A 26,101-nucleotide genomic window follows, 5' to 3' on the forward strand; every position below is an offset into this window, starting at 1 on the left:
CAAAGACGCATTTCATCATAAAACATCTGCAAACTCATCCTTAGTTTTCCTTCCAGCGCGTCGCAGACGCTGTCACGCAGTGACGTGGGTCTGCACCCCCCCCCCCCCCCCCCACCTAGCGTTCACGACAGGTACTGCCTCGGCCCCCCAGCGACACGCATAAGCAGAGAGATTTAACATTTTAAATGTTATGTATCCTTCAGAGTAGTCATGGGCCCCTGGGTAGTAGAATCGTTTAATTCCTGCAGGACTTAAATCTCCCCTGTCCCTTCTATTGGAAAACAGCAAACATAAAAATTATAAATAAATAAAAACAATAAACCCGAACACAATTAGCTCAGAAGCACAGACATGAAAAACAGTTTTTCATGTGGTATGTTTCCACCTGTTCATTTTCTGCCATTCTAGTTCCATATTATAGTACACACATATACAGTACTACAGTATATATACTACACATTTATTTAAAAATGCAGTTTGTTTTGGTCATTAGAATTATACACAACTAACACCTTCACTAAGATGCAACTGTTTTTTGTTTCGGTAAGCGACACATCTTCTAAAAGGGCACTGAGTGCGAAAATTGCTTTGAAAGGAGGGGGAGGGCTTTTTGACGGACTGATGTAACAGACTCATCTCATTAGCCTCTTTTCGTTCTCCAGTCCTCAAGACACACTCTCACACTCTCACACTCTCACACACACGCGCACGCAGACCTGTCTCACGACCAGCGACGGCGAGCGTTCTCAAGGGGACCCGTTCTTTCACAGCTGTCAGATCAGCCCCGTCCCTGTCCCAGATGGGAGCCCTCCACCTTGGAGCTGCGCTGCTCCTGCTCTGTGAGTACCCCCCGGCCTGGCTCGGTCCCTCATTCTGCCCCCACTCCTGACAGAGCTGGGGAGTGGGTGTGTCTCAGCGCGCGTGGGCCCCCGAGGGCGATTCCGTTCGAGTTCTGAAGACGGGAAAACCGAGATCTGGTCCTGGCAGTGACACTGAATAGCGGTCAGGCTGTCAAGCTGTGGATCAGCAGTCGTTTGCAGAGCTGGTGATCCCGATTCCTGATGCAGCAGAGTGTTGACTTTGCCTCCTCTGGTATCCGTCCTGTCTCTGACAGCTCTCTCCAGTCCAGGGTCACAGGGGAGCTGGAGTCCATCCCAGCAAGCAACAGGCACAAGGCAGGGTTCACCCTGGACAGGACACCAGTCCATCACAGGACACACACACACTCACACACCCTGGACAGGACACCAGTCCATCACAGGATACACACTCACACACCCTGGACAGGACACCAGTCCATCACAGGATACACACTCACACACCCTGGACAGGACACCAGTCCATCACAGGATACACACTCACACACCCTGGACAGGACACCAGTCCATCACAGGACACACACACACACTCACACACCCTGGACAGGACACCAGTCCATCACAGGACACACACACACTCATACACCCTGGACAAGACACCAGTCCATCACAGGACACACTCACACACTCACACACCCTGGACAGGACACCAGTCCATCACAGGATACACACTCACACACCCTGGACAGGACACCAGTCCATCACAGGACACACACACACACTCACACACCCTGGACAGGACACCAGTCCATCACAGGACACACACACACACTCATACACCCTGGACAAGACACCAGTCCATCACAGGACACACTCACACACTCACACACCCTGGACAGGACACCAGTCCATCACAGGACACACACACCCTGGACAGGACACCAGTCCATCACAGGACACACACACACACTCACACACCCTGGACAGGACACCAGTCCATCACAGGACACACACACACACACACACAAACACACCCTGAACAGGACACCACTCCCTCACAGGACGGACACACACACACACACACACACACCAACACCCGGAGGCCAACACGTGGAGAACATGCAGACTCCACCCAGACAGCTCTCCATGTCCAGTCTTGAACCCAGGGACCCAGCACTGCGAGGCAGCAGTGCTGGCCCCTGCACCACCCTGTCGCCACCCCCACCCCCCGCCCTCCTCTGATATGACCCAGAAAAGTCATTTTCCGCTCTCCAATCGCACCAGGTGCCTGCACAGCAGAAAGCCATCTGAAAGGCTCCACGCTGATGGCCGTCCGAGCTGGGGACGTCGTCACCCTGCCTTGCAACCATCAGCTCCACCATGAGACCACCTGGTTGATCCAGCGCTCAGACGACACGCTGCACGTGGCGGTTTTAGCCAACAAGAACCCGGGAAAGGACCCGTTCAGCTACACGAAGAAACTGGACCCCCGCTTCAGCCTGGTGCTGAACCCCTCCACTAACTCCTCCAGTCTGAGGATTGAGAACATCACAGAGACAGACCAGGGGCTGTACTACTGCGCCACCAGAGAGAGAGGAGAGATCCAGATAGGAAAAGGCACCAGACTGCAAACAGGTGAGCACAGACGCTTTTGCCTCCTGGAGGCACAGGTCAATGAAAAGTAAAACAAAATGCATTTAAATCTGAGAGCAGGAGGCTCTTCTGTACACAGAGGGGGGTGGGGGTGGGGAACAAGCTGCCCAGCCCTGTGGTTGAAGCCGATACCCTGGCTTCTCTCCTGACACAGCTGGGTGAGCTCCTCCAGTCAGGACAGGAGGCTCTGCTGTACACAGAGGGGGGTGGGGGTGGGGAACAAGCTGCTCAGCCCTGTGGTTGAAGCCGATGCCCTGGCTTCTCTCCAGACACAGCTGGGTGAGAGCCTGGGATCAATTAACTACTAATGACCAAAGTAACTAGGCGAGTTGAATGCCTCCTCTCCTTTGTGACTGGTCTTCTGTCCCTGTGGTAGTAAAACTGAAAAGAAATTCACTTTCTTGAGGGAAGAGTTATTGGTTTATGTGTACGTATCCAAGTAGCAGACTCTTATCTCCAAATTAAGGTCAGTTTAGACGTGAAACCTAAAACAATGACCGGCATCTGCATTTCAGTATGGTGATGCTATCATTAAGTCACTCTTCTGGAATCTGAACAACACTGACCCTTGTCATGTCTGCTTAGGATCACTAGAGAAGGAAAGGGAGCCCCAGCACCCCGAAATCGGACTGCCCTGCCTGATCGTGCTGCTGTCGGCCGTCCCCCTGTCCGCCCTGGCCTCGTCCTGCTGCGTCCTCTTCATCCTCCTCCGCGGGAGAGGTAGGGCCGCCCCTCTTCCTCTCTCCGCTGGGCGACAGCCGCTCACAAATCCGCGCCTTCTGTGCGATGACGGGGGGGGGAGACCACCTGTCCACTTCCCCAGCAGCTGTCAGCTCAGCTGGCTAGCCTGGCCATGGGACGGGTGTGAGCTTGAGAGCAGATGTTGGCCTGGCCAGACGCCATCTCGCGTCACGCAAGTCACGGAGCGGAGCGCTTTTAGGGCAGTGAGCTGAAGACGTGATCCCCGCAGGTAAGCCGCTGTTTGACACCAGGAGAGACACACGCGAGGGAAGCGCCGGCAGGAAAGGCAGAGGTTTCAGTAGTCAGGAGAGCGGGGGCGTGGCAGCCGTTGAGAGGTCTGATTGGTTATCTTGTCCTGCGTGAGTTCTGCCTTCCCCTGCGGGTTGAGGTAGAGATACTCCCTGCTGGCTTGGGCAGCTGCTTGCCTGGACAGATGTGAGCTTGGACACAAGCTGCGCACTGGACAGATGTGAGCTTGGACACAAGCTGCGCACTGGACAGATGTGAGCTTGGACACAAGCTGCGCACTGGACAGATGTTAGCCCGGACACAGATGTGAATTTGGACACAGATGTGAATTTGGACACATGTTAGCCTGGACACAGATGTGAATTTGGACACAGATGTTAGCCTGGACACAGATGTGAACTTGGAAACAGATGTTAGCCTGGACACAGATGTGAACTTGGACACAGATGTTAGCCTGGACACAGATGTGAATTTGGACACAGATGTGAATTTGGGCACAGATGTGAATTTGGACACATGTTAGCCTGGACACAGATGTGAATTTAGACACAGATGTTAGCCTGGACACAGATGTGAATTTGGGCACAGATGTGAATTTGGACACATGTTAGCCTGGACACAGATGTGAATTTGGACACAGATGTGAATTTGGACACATGTTAGCCTGGACACAGATGTGAATTTAGACACAGATGTTAGCCTGGACACAGATGTGAACTTGGAAACAGATGTTAGCCTGGACACAGATGTGAATTTGGACACAGATGTGAATTTGGGCACAGATGTGAATTTGGACACATGTTAGCCTGGACACAGATGTGAATTTAGACACAGATGTTAGCCTGGACACAGATGTGAATTTGGGCACAGATGTGAATTTGGACACATGTTAGCCTGGACACAGATGTGAATTTGGACACAGATGTGAATTTGGACACATGTTAGCCTGGACACAGATGTGAATTTGGACACAGATGTTAGCCTGGACACAGATGTGAACTTGGAAACAGATGTTAGCCTGGACACAGATGTGAACTTGGACACAGATGTTAGCCTGGACACAGATGTGAATTTGGACACAGATGTGAATTTGGGCACAGATGTGAATTTGGACACATGTTAGCCTGGACACAGATGTGAATTTAGACACAGATGTTAGCCTGGACACAGATGTGAATTTGGGCACAGATGTGAATTTGGACACATGTTAGCCTGGACACAGATGTGAATTTGGGCACAGATGTGAATTTGGACACATGTTAGCCTGGACACAGATGTGAATTTAGACACAGATGTTAGCCTGGACACAGATGTGAATTTGGGCACAGATGTGAATTTGGACACATGTTAGCCTGGACACAGATGTGAATTTGGGCACAGATGTTAGCCCGGACACAGATGTGAATTTGGACACAGATGTGAATTTGGACACATGTTAGCCTGGACACAGATGTGAATTTGGACACAGATGTTAGCCCGGACACAGATGTGAATTTGGACACATGTTAGCCTGGACACAGATGTGAATTTGGACACAGATGTTAGCCTGGACACAGATGTGAACTTGGAAAACGATGTTAGCCTGGACACAGATGTGAGTTTGGGCACAGATGTGAATTTGGACACATGTTAGCCTGGACACAGATGTGAATTTGGACACAGATGTGAATTTGGACACATGTTAGCCTGGACACAGATGTGAATTTAGACACAGATGTTAGCCTGGACACAGATGTGAACTTGGAAACAGATGTTAGCCTGGACACAGATGTGAATTTGGACACAGATGTGAATTTGGGCACAGATGTGAATTTGGACACATGTTAGCCTGGACACAGATGTGAATTTAGACACAGATGTTAGCCTGGACACAGATGTGAATTTGGGCACAGATGTGAATTTGGACACATGTTAGCCTGGACACAGATGTGAATTTGGACACAGATGTGAATTTGGACACATGTTAGCCTGGACACAGATGTGAATTTGGACACAGATGTTAGCCTGGACACAGATGTGAACTTGGAAAACGATGTTAGCCTGGACACAGATGTGAGTTTGGGCACAGATGTGAGTTTGGGCACAGATGTTAGCCCGGACACAGATGTGAATTTGGACACAGATGTGAATTTGGACACAGATGTTAGCCTGGACACAGATGTGAACTTGGACACAGATGTTAGCCTGGACACAGATGTGAGTTTGGGCACAGATGTGAGCCTGGCCACAGATCACACACACACTGGCGGGTCAAGGCCAGTGTAACGTGCCAGGCTTCTGTCAGTATAATAGTCTAGAGAGGGTATATAGTTCATGTACTTAGACCTAGACTGAGGCCAGAGTGAGCACAGCACAGGTGACCGTGGGTGAGACAGGAGAGCCTGTTGATCCTGAAGGTGCAAATGCAGGCCGTATGAATTCCAGAGTGCATCCTGACAATTGACATCTTTTATTAACAGGTATTCGGGAGAGAAGGGGACAATATGACATCGCCGTGCGGGTACTGTCCATTTAAACCTTCTCATTTGCCGTTAATGGAATCGAGGATATTGAACGACTTTGATGAGTTTGCAGGGGTTCTGGGAATTAACACGGATTTAAATTTCGATAACTACGCAACTCCTCAGTTTGACATTTACATAGAGGACGCAATAGAAACGTTTAGCAAAAAGCGGGGATTTCCCACCCAAGAACTGCTGAGCCGAGTTCTCGGTCACCGAACTGGTCCGTACTGGTGCATGCCCGACCAATCGGACCGTCAGCGGTGAGTGGGATTAGATCAGCCTTCGCAGACGATCGTCTTCCAGTAGAAGGGATTAGTCCTGTAGCTGTCGCATCTCGTGACGCGGCAGTCCCGAAGGCCAGTAAGATCTTCAACTTCCGAGCAGGGGGGGAAATAAACACCAACAGGGCAGCCCGTCAGCCCAGTACAGTTCCAGTACAGTCTGGGAGCCGGGATCGGCCCGTACAATACGGTCACTCCTTAAATGACTCAAGGAAAGCGCGGGCTTGGAATGGGAACCGTGCTCCCGCACTGGTCTGTATGAAGTCCCAGAACCGCCGTTTGTAGACCCGGTGCCCTGACGCCCCGTGTCGTGTATCCGCAGGCAGAGGAGACCAGCAGGGAGCAGTCCGAAAACCTCCACTTCGCCTCTCAGCCCCGGCGGCCCAGGAACTGAGAAACTGAGAAACTTCGGCCTCAGGAGACCCCTGCTAGCAGCACCTGGGGTTCAAGCCGGACCCGGTCCGGGCCTCTGCGTGTAGCGCTTTTTTTGTTTATGTTGTTGTTGTTGTTGTTGTTGTTGTTGTTGGCGTTGTTGCTGAGAAAGTGTTTCAATTCCGTCCGCCTGCCCGCCAGAAGCACCGACCCCACGGCACGCGTGAAGTCACGACAAACTGCGCGCCGGCGGCCGTCTTGATCAGCTCAGGGGCGCGTTCAGCTGCATGATCACGACGGGCACCGGTCCGGCTCGGCCAGGCCCACTGAAAACATCTGTTCAACTTCTGCATCCGACGGAAGCGCATTGCTGTTATCATGAAGGAGGGGGTGATCACACGTGTTCTCGTAATTCTGAGAAAGTGGCCTCGCTCTTACTGGTAATGTGCAATACCAACGTGCAAACGTGATGTTCAGTCATCGCCATGTGCAGATCGCCTGGGTGATCATCACCTGATAGCGCAAATGCCACACAATACCTACATTATCTTTAAGCAGACTTGCAGTTTTATTTTTTTTTTAAGCAGTGGGATCGATCGCACGGTTATAACGGTTGTGTTCAACGTCAGGCTCAAATCGCGATATTATTTTTTTTTTCTATATTTCCAGCGGGCAGTCAGTCCGAGCGCCGGACCGACGCCGAAAAGAACAGCACGAAGCAGGCTTATGAGCACCAACAGAAGGATTGATGCACTGTACTGTGTCGCGATGTCAAAGCTCTTAAAAACGTTTTGGTTTCAGTTAAAAAAAAAAACAACAACCATAATAAATCATTTTCCGGTCTCACGCTGCTAGTCGTGGTGTTTTCGGTTCTGAGCGCCTGCAGAGCAGACTTCATCAGAAACGCAGTGCTGGGAAAGAGGGCGTTTTCAGCAGAACAGTCGCAGAAGAAGAGAACCACACAGGAAGAGGTCTCTGCGCCTCCGGCTGGTGCAGACATTGAAGAAAAAAAAAACGTGTCACCAATTAGCCTTTTTTTTTAAAAAAAATGTTTTATTCGCTGCGTGAATTTCTCCGTACCAAAACAAAACAAAAACCACCAACAACAAACTGTTTGCTGTCACCTGCAACTGCTCGTCGCGATTCGTTCTCAAGTTCAACCGGTTTCTCAGACCCTTCCTTGAGGACGCAGGAGGGAGATCGCGGCCCTCGGAGGTGAAATGAGACACCATTTACCCGCAGAGTTTGAAGAAGGTTAAGCGCGCGTTAAACCGCCCCGTAGCTGTACTTCGGCTGAAATGGACGGTTTACCAGCACCCACCCACCCCTCCCCTCAATCAAGCCGCCGAAACGCATCGGAGAACCACGGGTTTCCTGTCGAGGGGGCGCGGGTCCCGAAGCCGAGACGCCCTGCAAGCCTTCTCGCCAAACCTCCGAGCCGCTTCCTGCTTCTCGAAGAGAGCGCGCCTGATTTCTCGACACCTGCCCGCCCCTCGCCACCCCCAGCTGGGGACTGAACCCGTGTCCAACTATAACTGGACTCACTGACCGCCCGCTCACCCTCAGTGTCGGTGCCAGGCTGAGTCAGGGAGTGCTTTCACAGCCACCGATCAGTCCAATAACAGCTCGCACGCAAGAGCTCAGGCGAGACCGGCCGAAGTCCTCACAGGTGGATGTAGTTGGGGGGCCAGTAGGAGGCACTGTTGCCTCTGTCCTACGCCCCATCATTTATTAAAGATCCCATCCCAGGACACCTACAAAAGTGCTTGGGTTTCTGTTAATACAGGTGTCCTGGGACAGAACGATCGCTGTGCGTCTCCCAGCTGGGGCCGCTGGTGCAGAATGATCACTGGGCGTCTCCCAGGTGGGGTCACTGGTGCAGACCGATTGCTGTGCGTCTCCCAGGTGGGGATACTGGTGCAGAATGACCACTATGTGTCTCCCAGGTGGGGTTACTGGTGCAGAATGACCACTATGTGTCTCCCAGGTGGGGCCACTGGTGCAGAACAACCACTATGTGTCTCCCAGGTGGGGTTACTGGTGCAGAACGATCGCTGTGCGTCTCCCAGGTGGGGATACTGGTGCAGAATGACCACTATGTGTCTCCCAGGTGGGGTTACTGGGACAGAACAATCGCTATGCGTCTCCCAGGTGGGGTTACTGGTGCAGAACGATCGCTGTGCGTCTCCCAGGTGGGGCCGCTGGTGCAGAATGATCACTGTGCGTCTCCCAGGTGGGGTTGCTGGTGCAGAACAATCACCGTGTTTCTCTCTGAGGTGGGGCTGGACTCCAGTGGGAGATGAGAAGTGTTCTCAATATATACAGCACTGTATATGTGCGAGGAGTTCACTTGAATTAAGGAGACAGATTCTCTCTCAGGGCTTTGGGAAACACCAGGAGATTCTCAGTACCATCAGCACCCGTTTCACTGACACTATCCTGAAAAATCAGAACTAATTCAGCATGAAGAATGATAAAACAGGTACTGACCCCACTGTCCTGTAGACTGGCAGTCACAGGCTCTAGACACAGCTTGGAAAAAAAAAACAAAAAAAAAAACCAGCATCTGCCCAGACTGCGAAAAGAGCCCAAAATCACCTTGACCAGGTGTGATTAGCTGGTAGACCTTCAACCGGAGATCATTTGCTTCGGGAAAGCTCCTCAGAAGCGCCTGTGAAAACGCGCACTCCTCCCTCACTGTGTGCGCCAATCAGTGAGTCCAGGTGAGCGCGATTAACGATCTCAGCCACTTCTCACGAGTCGAAGAGGCGGAGCATTTGGCGGCCTCCGGTGGCCCAACACCTGGTAATGACACGGTCGATATCCTACTACGGCTGGTGACATCCGGGAACCTCAAAACGCACAGTCCCAATGTAGGGTCTCGGCGACTATTCATTATTGATGTGCTCTCTAAAGAAACTAAACTTCATATGTGTTGCGTGTGGTGATAATCTATTTAAGGGGTTGTTGACAGAGGGAGCTATCCCGATTAGGCACATAAAAACCCTGAGTAACCATAAAGTATTTCTTCAAGAGCCCCACCCAAGTCGAAAATTAAAGGCTTCTTATTCTGTAAAAGTGCCTCGACTATAACTGGGTTATAAGCCTCTATGTGTGTGTATTAAAAAAAAAAACTGTTTGAAAGTTTAAAGATCTCTAGAAACCCTGCAGGTCTGTGTGTTACTGCAGTTTCTAACCCCAGTGGCTCAGAGAGAGCAGTGCTGTCGATATTCACACTGTGAGGATTCAGAGATCTCTAGAAACCCTGCAGGTCTGTGTGTGTTACTGCAGTTTCTAACCCCAGTGGCTCAGAGAGAGCAGTGCTGTCGATATTCACACTGTGAGGATTCAGAGATCTCTAGAAACCCTGCAGGTCTGTGTGTGCTACTGTAGTTTCTAACCCCAGTGGCTCAGAGAGAGCAGTGCTGTCGATATTCACACTGTGAGGATTCAGAGATCTCTAGAAACCCTGCAGGTCTGTGTGTGTTACTGTAGTTTCTAACCCCAGTGGCTCAGAGAGAGCAGTGCTGTCGATATTCACACTGTGAGGACTCAGAGATCTCTAGAAACCCTGCAGGTCTGTGTGTGTTACTGTAGTTTCTAACCCCAGTGGCTCAGAGAGAGCAGTGCTGTCGATATTCACACTGTGAGGATTCAGAGATCTCTAGAAACCCTGCAGGTCTGTGTGTTACTGTAGTTTCTAACCCCAGTGGCTCAGAGAGAGCAGTGCTGTAGATATTCACACTGTGAGGATTCAGAGATCTCTAGAAACCCTGCAGGTCTGTGTGTTACTGTAGTTTCTAACCTCAGTGGCTCAGAGAGATCAGTGCTGTTGATATTCACACTGTGAGGACTCAGAGATCTCTAGAAACCCTGCAGGTCTGTGTGTTACTGCAGTTTCTAACCCCAGTGGCTCAGAGAGATCAGTGCTGTCGATATTCACACTGTGAGGACTCAGAGATCTCTAGAAACCCTACAGGTCTGTGTGTGTTACTGCAGTTTCTAACCCCAGTGGCTCAGAGAGATCAGTGCTGTCGATATTCACACTGTGAGGACTCAGAGATCTCTAGAAACCCTACAGGTCTGTGTGTGTTACTGTAGTTTCTAACCCCGGTGGCTCAGAGAGAGCAGTGCTGTTGATATTCACACTGTGAGGATTCAGAGATCTCTAGAAACCCTGCAGGTCTGTGTGTTACTGTAGTTTCTAACCCCAGTGGCTCAGAGAGAGCAGTGCTGTTGATATTCACACTGTGAGGATTCAGAGATCTCTAGAAACCCCGCAGGTCTGTGTGTGTTACTGAAGTTTCTAACCCCAGTGGCTCAGAGAGATCAGTGCTGTCGATATTCACACTGTGAGGATTCAGAGATCTCTAGAAACCCTGCAGGTCTGTGTGTGTTACTGCAGTTTCTAACCCCAGTGGCTCAGAGAGATCAGTGCTGTCGATATTCACACTGTGAGGATTCAGAGATCTCTAGAAACCCTGCAGGTCTGTGTGTGTTACTGCAGTTTCTAACCCCAGTGGCTCAGAGAGATCAGTGCTGTCGATATTCACACTGTGAGGATTCAGAGATCTCTAGAAACCCTGCAGGCCTGTGTGTTACTGCAGTTTCTAACCCCAGTGGCTCAGAGAGAGCAGTGCTGTAGATATTCACACTGTGAGGATTCAGCGATCTCTAGAAACCCTACAGGTCTGTGTGTTACTGTAGTTTCTAACACTGTGAGGACTTACACGAAAACAATTGCAGTGTATATTACAGTTTAAGAGAGTAAGACATGTTAGACGAATGTATTGATGGAAAAAATATAAAAAAAACATCAAAGTAGGGAAAATGTAGATATTAAAAGTTCACATTTAACATGGTTTTTCATTAATATGAAAATGAATGTTAATTAACAGCCCTCAACGAGTCAGAAGAGAAAAAGGTGTATTTATGACAATTTTATTGCTAGAAAAATACAAAACGATATACTGTAAAAGATTAAAAAACATAAACAGTAAAAATTCAGATTTCACATTCTTAGCCAACCATCTTGCATTTATATTTTCAACACAATTTAAAAGATTCAAGGGGAAAAATTGCACATTTTAAAACAAAGAGTGAGAAGAGAAGCCCAGAGATTACAGATACAGAACAGATAGCGAGTTTTAATGACATCAATTGGCATTATTCAGACAGAGAGACACAGTCCAGTCCTGTAGAGAGAGAATGACTGTATATCCTGATACTCACTGAGGAGAGAGAATACCCCCTCACAAGACACAGGGCTCAGTGCAGTCCTGTAGAGAGAGAATGAGTGTATATCCTGACACACTCACTCACTGAGGAGAGAGAATACCCCCTCACAAGACACAGGGCTCAGTGCAGTCCTGTAGAGAGAGAATGAGTGTATATCCTGACACACTCACTCACTGAGGAGAGAGAATACCCCCTCACAAGACACAGGGCTGAGTCCAGTCCTGTAGAGAGAGAATGACTGTATATCCTGACACACACACACTGAGGAGAGAGAATACCCCCTCACAAGACACAGGGCTCAGTGCAGTCCTGTAGAGAGAGAATGAGTGTATATCCTGACACACTCACTCACTGAGGAGAGAGAATACCCCCTCGCAAGACACAGGCTCAGTGCAGTCCTGTAGAGAGAGAATGAGTGTATATCCTGACACACACACACACTGAGGAGAGAGAATATCTACTCACAGATAATGAGTTTATATCCTGTGATATAAATCCACAATATGTAGTGGCTCTGAAAATAATTGATAAAACACACAGCACCAAAATTACCCCCGAGCAAAATCTGGCAATTAGTTATCTGGATGATAATCTGTAGTAAATGTGGTTTCCTCCTTTCTTACTGCACATTGTATCAGAGGAAATACTGACAGGAAATGATGTAAAGATACAGGAAGCGTCACATGAGCTGAAGATAATCCTGACAGAAGGGTCCTGTAGCAGGGTCTGATTAGGACTCCTGATCTTAAACACTTTCCTTTATAAACCCACGTTGTACATAGAAAATCGAAAACGCTGTTTCAGTTGTCATTCTGTGGTCTTTATCACAGACAATTGGTAGTGCACCTTTTTCACAGGTGTTCACAGTTTTAAACAGCACAGAAGGTGCCGGTTGTATGAGAGATGACACAGACAGGTGTAATATGATCAAATACGACACAGGAACCTCACAGGAGCTGAAGCTGGAGGTCCAGTACTGGGGTCTGATCAGGGCTCCCGTCCTTTAACAGCAGTTTGCAAAGGAAAGTGTTTTCCACAGAGAACTAGAAGGGTTTTAATTCTCATTCTCTAGTGTTTATCCTGCACAGTGGTAGAATACTGATCTTTTCACAGGTGTTCACAGTGTCCATATCCACAGTTCCAGACCACAGAAAGTGACAGAGCTGACGGAGTCTGACAGACACACTGAGCAGGAATGAGTCCCTTCAGGAGACCTGAGTGTCTGGACTCTGCTGCTCTCCAGACTGCTGTCTGTCCTCAGTGTTTAATAACTCACACTGTTCCTCTCTCTCAGCTGGAGGGTCTGTGTGCTGGGCAGTGTCCACACTGGGGTCAGATGGTCCTGGTGCTGTAGTATGAAGAGGTACAGACTCTGGGGCTCCCTCATCCTTGTGTCCTCCTGGTGATGATCCATCCTGCTACTTCCTCCTCCTCCTCATACACCACCAGATCCCAACTCCTGCTGCTGCCAGACCTACTGCAGCTGCCAGGACACCTGCTATCACACCAGTAGACCTGTCTCCCTGGTCAGAGCCTGCAGGGAAACACAGCAACAGTAACAGACTGTTCTACTGGACTGGGACTGGAGCTCCTATTGTAACAGACTGTTCTACTGCACTGGGACTGGAGCTCCTATTGTAACAGACTGTTCTACTGGACTGGGACTGGAGCTCCTACTGTAACAGACTGTTCTACTGGACTGGGACTGGAGCTCCTATTGTAACAGACTGTTCTACTGGACTGGGACTGGAGCTCCTATTGTAACAGACTGTTCTACTGGACTGGGACTGGAGCTCCTACTGTAACAGACTGGTCTACTGGACTGGGACTGGAGCTCCTACTGTAACAGACTGGTCTACTGCACTGGGACTGGAGCTCCTATTGTAACAGACTGTTCTACTGCACTGGGACTGGAGCTCCTATTGTAACAGGACTGGTCTACTGGACTGGGACTGGAGCTCCTATTGTAACAGACTGTTCTACTGGACTGGGACTGGAGCTCCTATTGTAACAGACTGTTCTACTGCACTGGGACTGGAGCTCCTATTGTAACAGACTGTTCTGCTGCACTGGGACTGGAGCTCCTATTGTAACAGGACTGGTCTACTGAACTGGGACTGGAGCTCCTATTGTAACAGACTGTTCTACTGCACTGGGACTGGAGCTCCTATTGTAACAGACTGTTCTACTGGACTGGGACTGGAGCTCCTATTGTAACAGACTGGTCTACTGGACTGGGACTGGAGCTCCTATTGTAACAGGACTGTTCTACTGCACTGGGACTGGAGCTCCTATTGTAACAGACTGGTCTACTGGACTGGGACTGGAGCTCCTATTGTAACAGGACTGTTCTACTGGACTGGGACTGGAGCTCCTATTGTAACAGGACTGTTCTACTGGACTGGGACTGGAGCTCCTATTGTAACAGGACTGTTCTACTGCGCTGGGACTGGAGGTCCTGTTGTAACAGGACTGTTCTATTGAATGGTGATTACTACACATATCTATTCATCATTATACACTAAAACTCTCCAAGGAAAAGGCGTTTTAAATGAGACACTCACCATCTTGCTGGTGCGACGCATCTTCGTTGTCTGGTGCTGAAATCAGAAGAGGTAACAGTGTGAACATTCAGACCCTGTAACTTAGACCAGTTGTGAAATGAGTGCTCTCACACCGATCACCGACTGAATCTCTTATTTGGCTATTGGGGATGTCACCTGCCCTCAGTTGCGGATTACTGACTGCAGTCCTGAAGGAGAAGAGTTTCTTGTTCATCACTAATCAGGATCTCGGTGTGCTGTACTTCCAACTGCTGCAGTCATGATCCAGGGCAATCACAATCACATCTTTGCAATTAGAAATTAGAAGAGATGGGACTACAATCTATATTACTGGTAGTGAATTATTAGGCATTGAGCCATAAGTAAAACAGAATTTAAGCCATCTTACTCTCCGTATTTTACCAGTACATAAATGTTAGCGATATCAAGACGCATTGGTTATCATGTGGCCCTGGAGCAGGGATCGTGAGTTCACTTTCTGGGGTGCTGTCTGTGTGGAGTTCACATGGTGTTCTCCCAGGGGCTCCAGATTCCTCCCACAGTGCAAAGACGGGCTGGTGGGTTAACTGGGTTAAGCTGGTTAACTTGTGGGTTAAGATATCTTGTCCAGGGTGTGTGAGTGCGTGTGTGTGTCCGACCTGTGATGGACTGGTGTCCTGTCCAGGGTGTGTGTGTGTGTGTGTGTGTGTGTGTGTGTCCTGTGATGGACTGGTGTCCTGTCCAGGGTGTGTGTGTGTGTGTGTGTGTGTGTGTGTCCTGTGATGGACTGGTGTCCTGTCCAGGGTGTGTGTGTGTGTGTGTGTGTGTGTGTGTGTCCTGTGATGGACTGGTGTCCTGTCCAGGGTGTGTGTGTGTGTGTGTGTGTGTGTGTGTGTGTCCTGTGATGGACTGGTGTCCTGTCCAGGGTGTGTGTGTGTGTGTGTGTGTGTGTGTGTGTCCTGTGATGGACTGGTGTCCTGTCCAGGGTGTGTGTGTGTGTGTGTGTGTGTGTGTGTGTCCTGTGATGGACTGGTGTCCTGTCCAGGGTGTGTGTGTGTGTGTGTGTGTGTGTGTGTGTCCTGTGATGGACTGGTGTCCTGTCCAGGGTGTGTGTGTGTGTGTGTGTGTGTGTGTGTGTGTGTGTGTGTGTGTCCTGTGATGGACTGGTGTCCTGTCCAGGGTGTGTGTGTGTGTGTGTGTGTGTGTGTGTGTGTGTGTGTGTGTGTGTGTGTGTGTGTCCTGTGATGGACTGGTGTCCTGTCCAGGGTGTGTGTGTGTGTGTGTGTGTGTGTGTGTGTGTGTGTCCTGTGATGGACTGGTGTCCTGTCCAGGGTGTGTGTGTGTGTGTGTGTGTGTGTGTGTGTGTGTGTGTCCTGTGATGGACTGGTGTCCTGTCCAGGGTGTGTGTGTGTGTGTGTGTGTGTGTGTGTGTGTGTGTGTGTGTGTGTGTGTGCCTGTGATGGACTGGTGTCCTGTCCAGGGTGTGTGTGTGTGTGTGTGTGTGTGTGTGTGTGTCCTGTGATGGACTGGTGTCCTGTCCAGGGTGTGTGTGTGTGTGTGTGTGTGTGTGTGTGTGTGTCCTGTGATGGACTGGTGTCCTGTCCAGGGTGTGTGTGTGTGTGTGTGTGTGTGTGTGTCCTGTGATGGACTGGTGTCCTGTCCAGGGTGTGTGTGTGTGTGTGTGTGTGTGTGTGTGTCCTGTGATGGACTGGTGTCCTGTCCAGGGTGTGTGTGTGTGTGTGTGTGTGTGTGTCCTGTGATGGACTGGTGTCCTGTCCAGGGTGTGTGTGTGTGTGTGTGTGTGTGTGTGTCCTGTGATGGACTGGTGTCCTGTCCAGGGTGTGTGTGTGTGTGTGTGTGTGTGTGTCCTGTGATGGACTGGTGTCCTGTCCAGGGTGTGTGTGTGTGTGTGTGTGTGTGTGTGTGTCCTGTGATGGACTGGTGTCCTGTCCAGGGTGTGTGTGTGTGTGTGTGTGTGTGTGTGTGTGTCCTGTGATGGACTGGTGTCCTGTCCAGGGTGTGTGTGTGTGTGTGTGTGTGTGTGTGTCCTGTGATGGACTGGTGTCCTGTCCAGGGTGTGTGGTGTGTGTGTGTGTGTGTCCTGTGATGGACTGGTGTCCTGTCCAGGGTGTGTGTGTGTGTGTGTGTGTGTGTGTGTGTCCTGTGATGGACTGGTGTCCTGTCCAGGGTGTGTGTGTGTGTGTGTGTGTGTGTGTGTGTGTGTGTGTGTGTGTGTCCTGTGATGGACTGGTGTCCTGTCCAGGGTGTGTGTGTGTGTGTGTGTGTGTGTGTGTGTGTCCTGTGATGGACTGGTGTCCTGTCCAGGGTGTGTGTGTGTGTGTGTGTGTGTGTGTGTGTGTGTGTGTGTGGTGTGTCCTGTGATGGACTGGTGTCCTGTCCAGGGTGTGTGTGTGTGTGTGTGTGTGTGTGTGTGTCCTGTGATGGACTGGTGTCCTGTCCAGGGTGTGTGTGTGTGTGTGTGTGTGTGTGTGTGTGTGTGTGTGTGTGTCCTGTGATGGACTGGTGTCCTGTCCAGGGTGTGTGTGTGTGTGTGTGTGTGTGTGTGTGTGTGTGTGTGTGTCCTGTGATGGACTGGTGTCCTGTCCAGGGTGTGTGTGTGTGTGTGTGTGTGTGTGTGTGTGTGTGTGTCCTGTGATGGACTGGTGTCCTGTCCAGGGTGTGTGTGTGTGTGTGTGTGTGTGTGTGTGTGTGTGTGTGTGTCCTGTGATGGACTGGTGTCCTGTCCAGGGTGTGTGTGTGTGTGTGTGTGTGTGTGTGTGTGTCCTGTGATGGACTGGTGTCCTGTCCAGGGTGTGTGTGTGTGTGTGTGTGTGTGTCCTGTGATGGACTGGTGTCCTGTCCAGGGTGTGTGTGTGTGTGTGTGTGTGTGTGTGTGTCCTGTGATGGACTGGTGTCCTGTCCAGGGTGTGTGTGTGTGTGTGTGTGTGTCCTGTGATGGACTGGTGTCCTGTCCAGGGTGTGTGTGTGTGTGTGTGTGTGTGTGTGTGTGTCCTGTGATGGACTGGTGTCCTGTCCAGGGTGTGTGTGTGTGTGTGTGTGTGTGTGTGTGTCCTGTGATGGACTGGTGTCCTGTCCAGGGTGTGTGTGTGTGTGTGTGTGTGTGTGTGTGTGTCCTGTGATGGACTGGTGTCCTGTCCAGGGTGTGTGTGTGTGTGTGTGTGTGTGTGTGTGTCCTGTGATGGACTGGTGTCCTGTCCAGGGTGTGTGTGTGTGTGTGTGTGTGTGTGTGTCCTGTGATGGACTGGTGTCCTGTCCAGGGTGTGTGTGTGTGTGTGTGTGTGTGTGTGTGTCCTGTGATGGACTGGTGTCCTGTCCAGGGTGTGTGTGTGTGTGTGTGTGTGTGTGTGTGTCCTGTGATGGACTGGTGTCCTGTCCAGGGTGTGGTGTGTGTGTGTGTGTGTGTGTGTGTGTCCTGTGATGGACTGGTGTCCTGTCCAGGGTGTGTGTGTGTGTGTGTGTGTGTGTGTGTCCTGTGATGGACTGGTGTCCTGTCCAGGGTGTGTGTGTGTGTGTGTGTGTGTGTCCTGTGATGGACTGGTGTCCTGTCCAGGGTGTGTGTGTGTGTGTGTGTGTGTGTGTGTGTGTCCTGTGATGGACTGGTGTCCTGTCCAGGGTGTGTGTGTGTGTGTGTGTGTGTCCTGTGATGGACTGGTGTCCTGTCCAGGGTGTGTGTGTGTGTGTGTGTGTGTGTGTGTGTGTGTCCTGTGATGGACTGGTGTCCTGTCCAGGGTGTGTGTGTGTGTGTGTGTGTGTGTGTGTGTCCTGTGATGGACTGGTGTCCTGTCCAGGGTGTGTGTGTGTGTGTGTGTGTGTGTGTCCTGTGATGGACTGGTGTCCTGTCCAGGGTGTGTGTGTGTGTGTGTGTGTGTGTCCTGTGATGGACTGGTGTCCTGTCCAGGGTGTGTGTGTGTGTGTGTGTGTGTGTGTGTCCTGTGATGGACTGGTGTCCTGTCCAGGGTGTGTGTGTGTGTGTGTGTGTGTGTGTCCTGTGATGGACTGGTGTCCTGTCCAGGGTGTGTGTGTGTGTGTGTGTGTGTGTGTCCTGTGATGGACTGGTGTCCTGTCCAGGGTGTGTGTGTGTGTGTGTGTGTGTGTGTCCTGTGATGGACTGGTGTCCTGTCCAGGGTGTGTGTGTGTGTGTGTGTGTGTCCTGTGATGGACTGGTGTCCTGTCCAGGGTGTGTGTGTGTGTGTGTGTGTGTGTGTCCTGTGATGGACTGGTGTCCTGTCCAGGGTGTGTGTGTGTGTGTGTGTGTGTGTCCTGTGATGGACTGGTGTCCTGTCCAGGGTGTGTGTGTGTGTGTGTGTGTGTGTGTGTGTGTGTGTGTGTGTGTGTGTGTCCTGTGATGGACTGGTGTCCTGTCCAGGGTGTGTGTGTGTGTGTGTGTGTGTGTGTGTGTCCTGTGATGGACTGGTGTCCTGTCCAGGGTGTGTGTGTGTGTGTGTGTGTGTGTGTGTGTGAGTGTGTCCTGTGATGGACTGGTGTCCTGTCCAGGGTGTGTGTGTGTGTGTGTGTGTGTGTGTGTGTGTGTGTGTCCTGTGATGGACTGGTGTCCTGTCCAGGGTGTGTGTGTGTGTGTGTGTGTGTGTGTGTGTGTGTCCTGTGATGGACTGGTGTCCTGTCCAGGGTGTGTGTGTGTGTGTGTGTGTGTGTGTGTGTGTGTGTCCTGTGATGGACTGGTGTCCTGTCCAGGGTGTGTGTGTGTGTGTGTGTGTGTGTGTGTCCTGTGATGGACTGGTGTCCTGTCCAGGGTGTGTGTGTGTGTGTGTGTGTGTGTGTGTGTGTGTGTCCTGTGATGGACTGGTGTCCTGTCCAGGGTGTGTGTGTGTGTGTGTGTGTGTGTGTGTGTGTGTGTCCTGTGATGGACTGGTGTCCTGTCCAGGGTGTGTGTGTGTGTGTGTGTGTGTGTGTGTGTGTGTGTGTCCTGTGATGGACTGGTGTCCTGTCCAGGGTGTGTGTGTGTGTGTGTGTGTGTGTGTGTGTGTGTGTGTGTCCTGTGATGGACTGGTGTCCTGTCCAGGGTGTGTGTGTGTGTGTGTGTGTGTGTGTCCTGTGATGGACTGGTGTCCTGTCCAGGGTGTGTGTGTGTGTGTGTGTGTGTGTCCTGTGATGGACTGGTGTCCTGTCCAGGGTGTGTGTGTGTGTGTGTGTGTGTGTCCTGTGATGGACTGGTGTCCTGTCCAGGGTGTGTGTGTGTGTGTGTGTGTGTGTGTGTGTGTCCTGTGATGGACTGGTGTCCTGTCCAGGGTGTGTGTGTGTGTGTGTGTGTGTGTGTCCTGTGATGGACTGGTGTCCTGTCCAGGGTGTGTGTGTGTGTGTGTGTGTGTGTCCTGTGATGGACTGGTGTCCTGTCCAGGGTGTGTGTGTGTGTGTGTGTGTGTGTGTCCTGTGATGGACTGGTGTCCTGTCCAGGGTGTGTGTGTGTGTGTGTGTGTGTGTCCTGTGATGGACTGGTGTCCTGTCCAGGGTGTGTGTGTGTGTGTGTGTGTGTGTCCTGTGATGGACTGGTGTCCTGTCCAGGGTGTGTGTGTGTGTGTGTGTGTGTGTGTGTGTGTGTGTGTGTGTGTCCTGTGATGGACTGGTGTCCTGTCCAGGTGTGTGTGTGTGTGTGTGTGTGTGTGTGTCCTGTGATGGACTGGTGTCCTGTCCAGGGTGTGTGTGTGTGTGTGTGTGTGTGTGTCCTGTGATGGACTGGTGTCCTGTCCAGGGTGTGTGTGTGTGTGTGTGTGTGTGTGTCCTGTGATGGACTGGTGTCCTGTCCAGGGTGTGTGTGTGTGTGTGTGTGTGTGTGTCCTGTGATGGACTGGTGTCCTGTCCAGGGTGTGTGTGTGTGTGTGTGTGTGTGTCCTGTGATGGACTGGTGTCCTGTCCAGGTGTGTGTGTGTGTGTGTGTGTGTGTGTGTGTGTGTCCTGTGATGGACTGGTGTCCTGTCCAGGGTGTGTGTGTGTGTGTGTGTGTGTGTGTGTGTGTGTGTGTGTGTGTGTGTGTGTGTGTGTGTGTGTCCTGTGATGGACTGGTGTCCTGTCCAGGGTGTGTGTGTGTGTGTGTGTGTGTGTGTGTGTGTCCTGTGATGGACTGGTGTCCTGTCCAGGGTGTGTGTGTGTGTGTGTGTGTGTGTCCTGTGATGGACTGGTGTCCTGTCCAGGGTGTGTGTGTGTGTGTGTGTGTGTGTGTCCTGTGATGGACTGGTGTCCTGTCCAGGGTGTGTGTGTGTGTGTGTGTGTGTGTGTCCTGTGATGGACTGGTGTCCTGTCCAGGGTGTGTGTGTGTGTGTGTGTGTGTGTGTGTGTCCTGTGATGGACTGGTGTCCTGTCCAGGGTGTGTGTGTGTGTGTGTGTGTGTGTGTGTGTGTCCTGTGATGGACTGGTGTCCTGTCCAGGGTGTGTGTGTGTGTGTGTGTGTGTGTGTGTGTGTGTCCTGTGATGGACTGGTGTCCTGTCCAGGGTGTGTGTGTGTGTGTGTGTGTGTGTGTGTGTCCTGTGATGGACTGGTGTCCTGTCCAGGGTGTGTGTGTGTGTGTGTGTGTGTGTGTGTCCTGTGATGGACTGGTGTCCTGTCCAGGGTGTGTGTGTGTGTGTGTGTGTCCTGTGATGGACTGGTGTCCTGTCCAGGGTGTGTGTGTGTGTGTGTGTGTGTGTGTCCTGTGATGGACTGGTGTCCTGTCCAGGTGTGTGTGTGTGTGTGTGTGTGTGTGTGTCCTGTGATGGACTGGTGTCCTGTCCAGGGTGTGTGTGTGTGTGTGTGTGTGTGTGTGTGTGTGTCCTGTGATGGACTGGTGTCCTGTCCAGGGTGTGTGTGTGTGTGTGTGTGTGTGTGTGTGTGTGTGTGTGTGTCCTGTGATGGACTGGTGTCCTGTCCAGGGTGTGTGTGTGTGTGTGTGTGTCCTGTGATGGACTGGTGTCCTGTCCAGGTGTGTGTGTGTGTGTGTGTGTGTGTCCTGTGATGGACTGGTGTCCTGTCCAGGGTGTGTGTGTGTGTGTGTGTGTCCTGTGATGGACTGGTGTCCTGTCCAGGTGTGTGTGTGTGTGTGTGTGTGTGTGTGTGTCCTGTGATGGACTGGTGTCCTGTCCAGGGTGTGTGTGTGTGTGTGTGTGTGTCCTGTGATGGACTGGTGTCCTGTCCAGGGTGTGTGTGTGTGTGTGTGTGTGTGTGTGTGTGTGTCCTGTGATGGACTGGTGTCCTGTCCAGGGTGTGTGTGTGTGTGTGTGTGTGTGTGTGTGTGTGTGTGTGTGTGTGTCCTGTGATGGACTGGTGTCCTGTCCAGGGTGTGTGTGTGTGTGTGTGTGTGTGTGTGTGTCCTGTGATGGACTGGTGTCCTGTCCAGGGTGTGTGTGTGTGTGTGTGTGTGTGTGTGTGTGTCCTGTGATGGACTGGTGTCCTGTCCAGGGTGTGTGTGTGTGTGTGTGTGTGTGTGTGTGTGTGTCCTGTGATGGACTGGTGTCCTGTCCAGGGTGTGTGTGTGTGTGTGTGTGTGTGTGTGTGTGTGTGTGTCCTGTGATGGACTGGTGTCCTGTCCAGGGTGTGTGTGTGTGTGTGTGTGTGTGTGTGTGTGTGTGTGTGTCCTGTGATGGACTGGTGTCCTGTCCAGGGTGTGTGTGTGTGTGTGTGTGTGTGTGTGTGTGTGTGTGTGTGTCCTGTGATGGACTGGTGTCCTGTCCAGGTGTGTGTGTGTGTGTGTGTGTGTGTGTGTGTGTCCTGTGATGGACTGGTGTCCTGTCCAGGGTGTGTGTGTGTGTGTGTGTGTGTGTGTGTGTGTGTGTCCTGTGATGGACTGGTGTCCTGTCCAGGGTGTGTGTGTGTGTGTGTGTGTGTGTGTGTGTGTGTGTGTGTGTCCTGTGATGGACTGGTGTCCTGTCCAGGGTGTGTGTGTGTGTGTGTGTGTGTCCTGTGATGGACTGGTGTCCTGTCCAGGGTGTGTGTGTGTGTGTGTGTGTGTCCTGTGATGGACTGGTGTCCTGTCCAGGGTGTGTGTGTGTGTGTGTGTGTGTCCTGTGATGGACTGGTGTCCTGTCCAGGGTGTGTGTGTGTGTGTGTGTGTGTGTGTGTCCTGTGATGGACTGGTGTCCTGTCCAGGGTGTGTGTGTGTGTGTGTGTGTGTGTGTGTGTCCTGTGATGGACTGGTGTCCTGTCCAGGGTGTGTGTGTGTGTGTGTGTGTGTCCTGTGATGGACTGGTGTCCTGTCCAGGGTGTGTGTGTGTGTGTGTGTGTGTGTCCTGTGATGGACTGGTGTCCTGTCCAGGGGTGTGTGTGTGTGTGTGTGTGTGTGTGTGTGTGTGTGTGTGTCCTGTGATGGACTGGTGTCCTGTCCAGGGGTGTTGTGTGTGTGTGTGTGTGTGTGTGTCCTGTGATGGACTGGTGTCCTGTCCAGGGTGTGTGTGTGTGTGTGTGTGTGTGGTGTGTCCTGTGATGGACTGGTGTCCTGTCCAGGGTGTGTGTGTGTGTGTGTGTGTGTCCTGTGATGGACTGGTGTCCTGTCCAGGGTGTGTGTGTGTGTGTGTGTGTGTGTCCTGTGATGGACTGGTGTCCTGTCCAGGGTGTGTGTGTGTGTGTGTGTGTGTGTGTCCTGTGATGGACTGGTGTCCTGTCCAGGGTGTGTGTGTGTGTGTGTGTGTGTCCTGTGATGGACTGGTGTCCTGTCCAGGGTGTGTGTGTGTGTGTGTGTGTGTGTGTCCTGTGATGGACTGGTGTCCTGTCCAGGGTGTGTGTGTGTGTGTGTGTGTGTGTGTGTGTGTGTGTGTGTGTGTGTGTGTGTGTCCTGTGATGGACTGGTGTCCTGTCCAGGGTGTGTGTGTGTGTGTGTGTGTGTGTGTCCTGTGATGGACTGGTGTCCTGTCCAGGGTGTGTGTGTGTGTGTGTGTGTGTCCTGTGATGGACTGGTGTCCTGTCCAGGGTGTGTGTGTGTGTGTGTGTGTGTGTCCTGTGATGGACTGGTGTCCTGTCCAGGGTGTGTGTGTGTGTGTGTGTGTGTGTCCTGTGATGGACTGGTGTCCTGTCCAGGGTGTGTGTGTGTGTGTGTGTGTGTGTGTGTCCTGTGATGGACTGGTGTCCTGTCCAGGGTGTGTGTGTGTGTGTGTGTGTGTGTGTCCTGTGATGGACTGGTGTCCTGTCCAGGGTGTGTGTGTGTGTGTGTGTGTGTGTGTCCTGTGATGGACTGGTGTCCTGTCCAGGGTGTGTGTGTGTGTGTGTGTGTGTGTCCTGTGATGGACTGGTGTCCTGTCCAGGGTGTGTGTGTGTGTGTGTCCTGTGATGGACTGGTGTCCTGTCCAGGGTGTGTGTGTGTGTGTGTGTGTGTGTCCTGTGATGGACTGGTGTCCTGTCCAGGGTGTGTGTGTGTGTGTGTGTGTGTCCTGTGATGGACTGGTGTCCTGTCCAGGGTGTGTGTGTGTGTGTGTGTGTGTGTGTCCTGTGATGGACTGGTGTCCTGTCCAGGGTGTGTGTGTGTGTGTGTGTGTGTGTGTCCTGTGATGGACTGGTGTCCTGTCCAGGGTGTGTGTGTGTGTGTGTGTGTGTGTCCTGTGATGGACTGGTGTCCTGTCCAGGTGTGTGTGTGTGTGTGTGTGTGTGTCCTGTGATGGACTGGTGTCCTGTCCAGGGTGTGTGTGTGTGTGTGTGTGTGTGTGTCCTGTGATGGACTGGTGTCCTGTCCAGGGTGTGTGTGTGTGTGTGTGTGTGTGTGTGGTGTGTGCTGTGTTCCTGTCCAGGGTGTGTGTGTGTGTGTGTGTGTGTGTGTCCTGTGATGGACTGGTGTCCTGTCCAGGGTGTGTGTGTGTGTGTGTGTGTGTGTGTCCTGTGATGGACTGGTGTCCTGTCCAGGGTGTGTGTGTGTGTGTGTGTGTGTCCTGTGATGGACTGGTGTCCTGTCCAGGGTGTGTGTGTGTGTGTGTGTGTGTGTGTGTGTGTCCTGTGATGGACTGGTGTCCTGTCCAGGGTGTGTGTGTGTGTGTGTGTGTGTCCTGTGATGGACTGGTGTCCTGTCCAGGGTGTGTGTGTGTGTGTGTGTGTGTCCTGTGATGGACTGGTGTCCTGTCCAGGGTGTGTGTGTGTGTGTGTGTGTGTGTCCTGTGATGGACTGGTGTCTGTCCAGGGTGTGTGTGTGTGTGTGTGTGTGTGTGTCCTGTGATGGACTGGTGTCCTGTCCAGGGTGTGTGTGTGTGTGTGTGTGTGTGTGTCCTGTGATGGACTGGTGTCCTGTCCAGGGTGTGTGTGTGTGTGTGTGTGTGTCTGTGATGGACTGGTGTCCTGTCCAGGGTGTGTGTGTGTGTGTGTGTGTCCTGTGATGGACTGGTGTCCTGTCCAGGGTGTGTGTGTGTGTGTGTGTGTGTCCTGTGATGGACTGGTGTCCTGTCCAGGGTGTGTGTGTGTGTGTGTGTGTGTGTGTGTCCTGTGATGGACTGGTGTCCTGTCCAGGGTGTGTGTGTGTGTGTTGTGTGTCCTGTGATGGACTGGTGTCCTGTCCAGGGTGTGTGTGTGTGTGTGTGTGTGTGTGTCCTGTGATGGACTGGTGTCCTGTCCAGGGTGTGTGTGTGTGTGTGTGTGTGTGTGTGTCCTGTGATGGACTGGTGTCCTGTCCAGGGTGTGTGTGTGTGTGTGTGTGTGTGTGTGTCCTGTGATGGACTGGTGTCCTGTCCAGGGTGTGTGTGTGTGTGTGTGTGTGTGTGTCCTGTGATGGACTGGTGTCCTGTCCAGGGTGTGTGTGTGTGTGTGTGTGTGTCTCTGTGATGGACTGGTGTCCTGTCCAGGGTGTGTGTGTGTGTGTGTGTGTGTGTGTGTGTGTCCTGTGATGGACTGGTGTCCTGTCCAGGGTGTGTGTGTGTGTGTGTGTGTGTGTGTGTGTGTGTCCTGTGATGGACTGGTGTCCTGTCCAGGGTGTGTGTGTGTGTGTGTGTGTGTGTGTCCTGTGATGGACTGGTGTCCTGTCCAGGGTGTGTGTGTGTGTGTGTGTGTGTGTCCTGTGATGGACTGGTGTCCTGTCCAGGGTGTGTGTGTGTGTGTGTGTGTGTGTGTCCTGTGATGGACTGGTGTCCTGTCCAGGGTGTGTGTGTGTGTGTGTGTGTGTGTGTCCTGTGATGGACTGGTGTCCTGTCCAGGGTGTGTGTGTGTGTGTGTGTGTGTCCTGTGATGGACTGGTGTCCTGTCCAGGGTGTGTGTGTGTGTGTGTGTGTGTGTCCTGTGATGGACTGGTGTCCTGTCCAGGGTGTGTGTGTGTGTGTGTGTGTGTGTGTGTCCTGTGATGGACTGGTGTCCTGTCCAGGGTGTGTGTGTGTGTGTGTGTGTGTGTCCTGTGATGGACTGGTGTCCTGTCCAGGGTTGTGTGTGTGTGTGTGTGTGTGTGTCCTGTGATGGACTGGTGTCCTGTCCAGGGTGTGTGTGTGTGTGTGTGTGTGTCCTGTGGATGGACTGGTGTCCTGTCCAGGGTGTGTGTGTGTGTGTGTGTGTCCTGTGATGGACTGGTGTCCTGTCCAGGGTGTGTGTGTGTGTGTGTGTGTGTGTCCTGTGATGGACTGGTGTCCTGTCCAGGGTGTGTGTGTGTGTGTGTGTGTGTGTGTCCTGTGATGGACTGGTGTCCTGTCCAGGTGTGTGTGTGTGTGTGTGTGTGTGTGTGTCCTGTGATGGACTGGTGTCCTGTCCAGGGTGTGTGTGTGTGTGTGTGGTGTGTGTTCCTGTGATGGACTGGTGTCCT

At 51.8% G+C, this 26,101-nt stretch overlaps 2 protein-coding genes across 3 annotated transcripts in view; one reads left to right on the forward strand and one right to left on the reverse strand.

Moving 5' to 3' along the window:
* Window positions 1-1,061: 1,061 nt before the first annotated feature.
* On the forward strand, window positions 1,062-6,640 carry LOC148813545 (uncharacterized). The gene is made up of 5 exons (XM_088908048.1): window positions 1,062-1,092; window positions 2,103-2,453; window positions 3,057-3,191; window positions 5,921-5,961; window positions 6,569-6,640. The coding sequence occupies exons 1-5, from the start codon at window positions 1,062-1,064 to the stop codon at window positions 6,638-6,640; spliced, it is 630 nt and encodes a 209-aa protein (XP_088764174.1).
* Window positions 6,641-11,543: 4,903 nt separating this feature from the next.
* Window positions 11,544-26,101, reverse strand: part of LOC148813546 (uncharacterized) — a 25,959-nt gene continuing 11,401 nt past the window's right edge. For both annotated transcript variants that reach the window (XM_088908136.1, XM_088908135.1), the window contains 2 exons: window positions 14,421-14,456; window positions 11,544-13,390 (listed from right to left, as the gene is read on the reverse strand). In XM_088908136.1, the coding sequence (XP_088764262.1) occupies window positions 13,275-13,390; window positions 14,421-14,456 (152 nt within the window). In that variant the 3' untranslated portion in view covers window positions 11,544-13,274. The remainder of the gene's footprint in view (window positions 13,391-14,420; window positions 14,457-26,101) is intronic.

Source organism: Atractosteus spatula (assembly GCF_055471065.1).
Source record: "Atractosteus spatula isolate fAtrSpa1 chromosome 10 unlocalized genomic scaffold, fAtrSpa1.hap1 SUPER_10_unloc_1, whole genome shotgun sequence".
NCBI lineage: Eukaryota > Metazoa > Chordata > Actinopteri > Semionotiformes > Lepisosteidae > Atractosteus > Atractosteus spatula.